The sequence below is a fragment of the Erithacus rubecula genome, assembly GCF_903797595.1.
Source record: "Erithacus rubecula genome assembly, chromosome: 4".
NCBI lineage: Eukaryota > Metazoa > Chordata > Aves > Passeriformes > Muscicapidae > Erithacus > Erithacus rubecula.
This window is the reverse complement of record NC_136686.1, coordinates 18,637,422-18,639,809: the sequence shown is the minus strand read 5'-3', so window position 1 is coordinate 18,639,809 and position 2,388 is coordinate 18,637,422. Positions and strand designations below refer to the sequence as shown.

Below are 2,388 nucleotides of genomic sequence, written 5' to 3'. Positions count from 1 at the left end.
TCAGATTTCAGAGAAGTAGGAAAAAGGCTTTCATTTTTTCAGTTTCTTGAGTGAAGCTTTGCTTTTGAAGGTGCAGTTTTACAGAACATTGTTTCCCTCTTCCTAGCACTGACTGGAATGAGTGTCCAGCTGTATTTTCCTGAAAATTATCCTCAGAATAATCACCAAAGAGCCAGTGTCCAGAGTATGACCTGCTTCTTTCCCTTCAGAAGATGCTTTAAAAGAAATCAATTTCCAAATGTAGCCTCGTTTTCATTTAAAAATTTGTTGTTACCTGCTTTTCCTTTCCCCGATACTAACTTTGATCTGTAGAGAGTTCCGCGGGGGTTGAAGGTTTCCGTGTCCCGAGAGCAGGGCTAGCTGCCCGTGTCCCCAAACTCGCTGTAGGGGGAGGATGCCGCGGAGGTTCTGGACTCCCCGTCGCTGTCGCACTCCCGCGGGGGAGCCGGGCCGGGCGCTCCCGGGCTCTCCTGGGCACACAGCGCTTCCTCCCCGGCAGAGCCCGGGGGATGGCAGTCCAGCAGGCGCTGCAGGTGTTTGATGTAGCTGATGGCAGCTCTCAGGGTCTCCACTTTGCTGAGCCGCTTGTCGGCGAATTCCTTGGGCAGGTGCTCCCGCAGGCGCGAGTAGCCCTCGTTGACGCAGCGCACCCGCTGCCTCTCCCTCTCGTTCCTCTTCCGAATGAAGGCAGGCTCCAGGGAATAGTCGTAGATGCCCATGTAGCCAGGAAATGGGATGTAGGAGATGCGACCTGCGTGCCCACTGCAGGCTGGCTCCCAGTAGGATGGGTCCAGGAGGAAGGGAAGCCCGAAGGGCTCTCTCAGGGGTACCCCGCGGGGGTGCATGTGGCTGCCAGCCAGGGACACAGCTCCTGGAAATGCGATCCTCTTCAGTAGTTTATCGTCGCCTTTAGTGCTGTCCATGCTGCTTGTTTTCCTCACCAGTGGGGTGTCAGTTCCTGAATTTGGCTTCCAATGTATTAATCCAACATTTGTATAGGTAGCCTGCCCCACAGGCTGGAGTTTGCTCCTGTGGTGTATAAAAACTCAGATCTCAAATGCAAGGCTAACAACTCATGAGGTCCACACTGTGCCTGGAAAGCCTTGTTGCTTTTATAGGTGTAGGATGCCACTTAATGTACACACAGGTTTTGAGGACCATCACTGCACAATTTAAACCTTTCCTTTCCTGTGATCTTCATATTTCAAAAGATAATAAGAGGGTTCCTGTGTACTCCTTTTCTCTCCATTTGAAATTATGACCATAAGAGTTAATGCCAAACATAAATAATCTTCCAGGCTCTAAACACTTCTCATGTATTGTAATCCATGATATCGTTTGATATAATTGTCTCCAAAAGATGGGTAATTTGCAAAGTTTACAGGGATCTTCAAAGTTTTGGCAGAACTCCTCACTTTCAGGAACCAAGGATCTTCTGTCATCTAAAAACTACCCAAAGGCTTTTCACAATGAAATCCAAAAGACAACTGCAAGCTTTGTTGTTTCGGCTGCTCTGGTCTAACTGAACCAGCTCACAAGCAGTTTGCAAAACTTATATGGCATATCTGTAGCTTTCTGGGGAAGATGAGACATCTTCAAAGGAAAGAGTGCTCTCTTGTGGTTGCAAGTCTTGTCAGATCAAGAATGCACTACGTGCAAGCAAAAGAAGAAAACTGCCTTCTTTGCCCTTAGAGAGGTTTTATCAAGAAGCATGAGTTCCACAAATTGAACATGAGTGTTTTGGCATTCTCAAGCAGTTTTCAACGTTTTGTGTGTTTCTGCTCATTGTAGGAATATTCTGGTGATCCCTATGAGAACTCGCCTCAGATAAACAAACACAAAGGTGATGCCCTGATAGCCCCACGTGTAGCTATTACCCGATGTTCACACAGATATTGGCTTACCTGATGGACCCTACACACTGCTTTAATGGGAAAGCTGAAATTCCCTGCCAGGTCTGTATTGTGCCCTCCAGTTTGCCTGCAGCTTTCCAAAGCAAAGAGATGGACAAAAGACAAGGACTTTTTGCACTTTAAAATCCTGTGCCTTTCCTCTGAGATACCCTGCTGTGTTAGGATCTTCCTCTGCAGCAACTCGATGGTCTTTGACTTTTCCCATGTTGCTGAAGAGCTCTGTAGTTAAGCTTTTACTGAAAACACATTTTCACAATTAACTGAATCTTCTTTTTGGCCATCATCAGTCTGGGAACTGAATGTTTGGTCTGGGAGAGCTGTGGGAAGGGACAGAATGAAAAGGTACAGGTATGTAGGCTCTATAACAATTGTTCTTTTGCTCAAAGTGAAAGTTTCAGTCCTGTTCAGTGTTTCATGCAAAACTGCCTCAGAAGTGTCAGTAACTGAAACAACATTCTCTACTCTGAAACACATC

At 46.7% G+C, this 2,388-nt stretch overlaps 1 protein-coding gene across 1 annotated transcript; it reads right to left on the bottom strand.

Moving 5' to 3' along the window:
* Positions 1 to 356: 356 nt before the first annotated feature.
* Positions 357 to 1,154, bottom strand: ASCL4 (achaete-scute family bHLH transcription factor 4; the record flags this gene model as incomplete). Its single annotated transcript, XM_079304464.1, has 1 exon — positions 357 to 1,154. The coding sequence occupies exon 1, from the start codon at positions 921 to 923 to the stop codon at positions 357 to 359; it is 567 nt and encodes a 188-aa protein (XP_079160590.1). The 5' UTR covers positions 924 to 1,154.
* Positions 1,155 to 2,388: the final 1,234 nt, after the last annotated feature.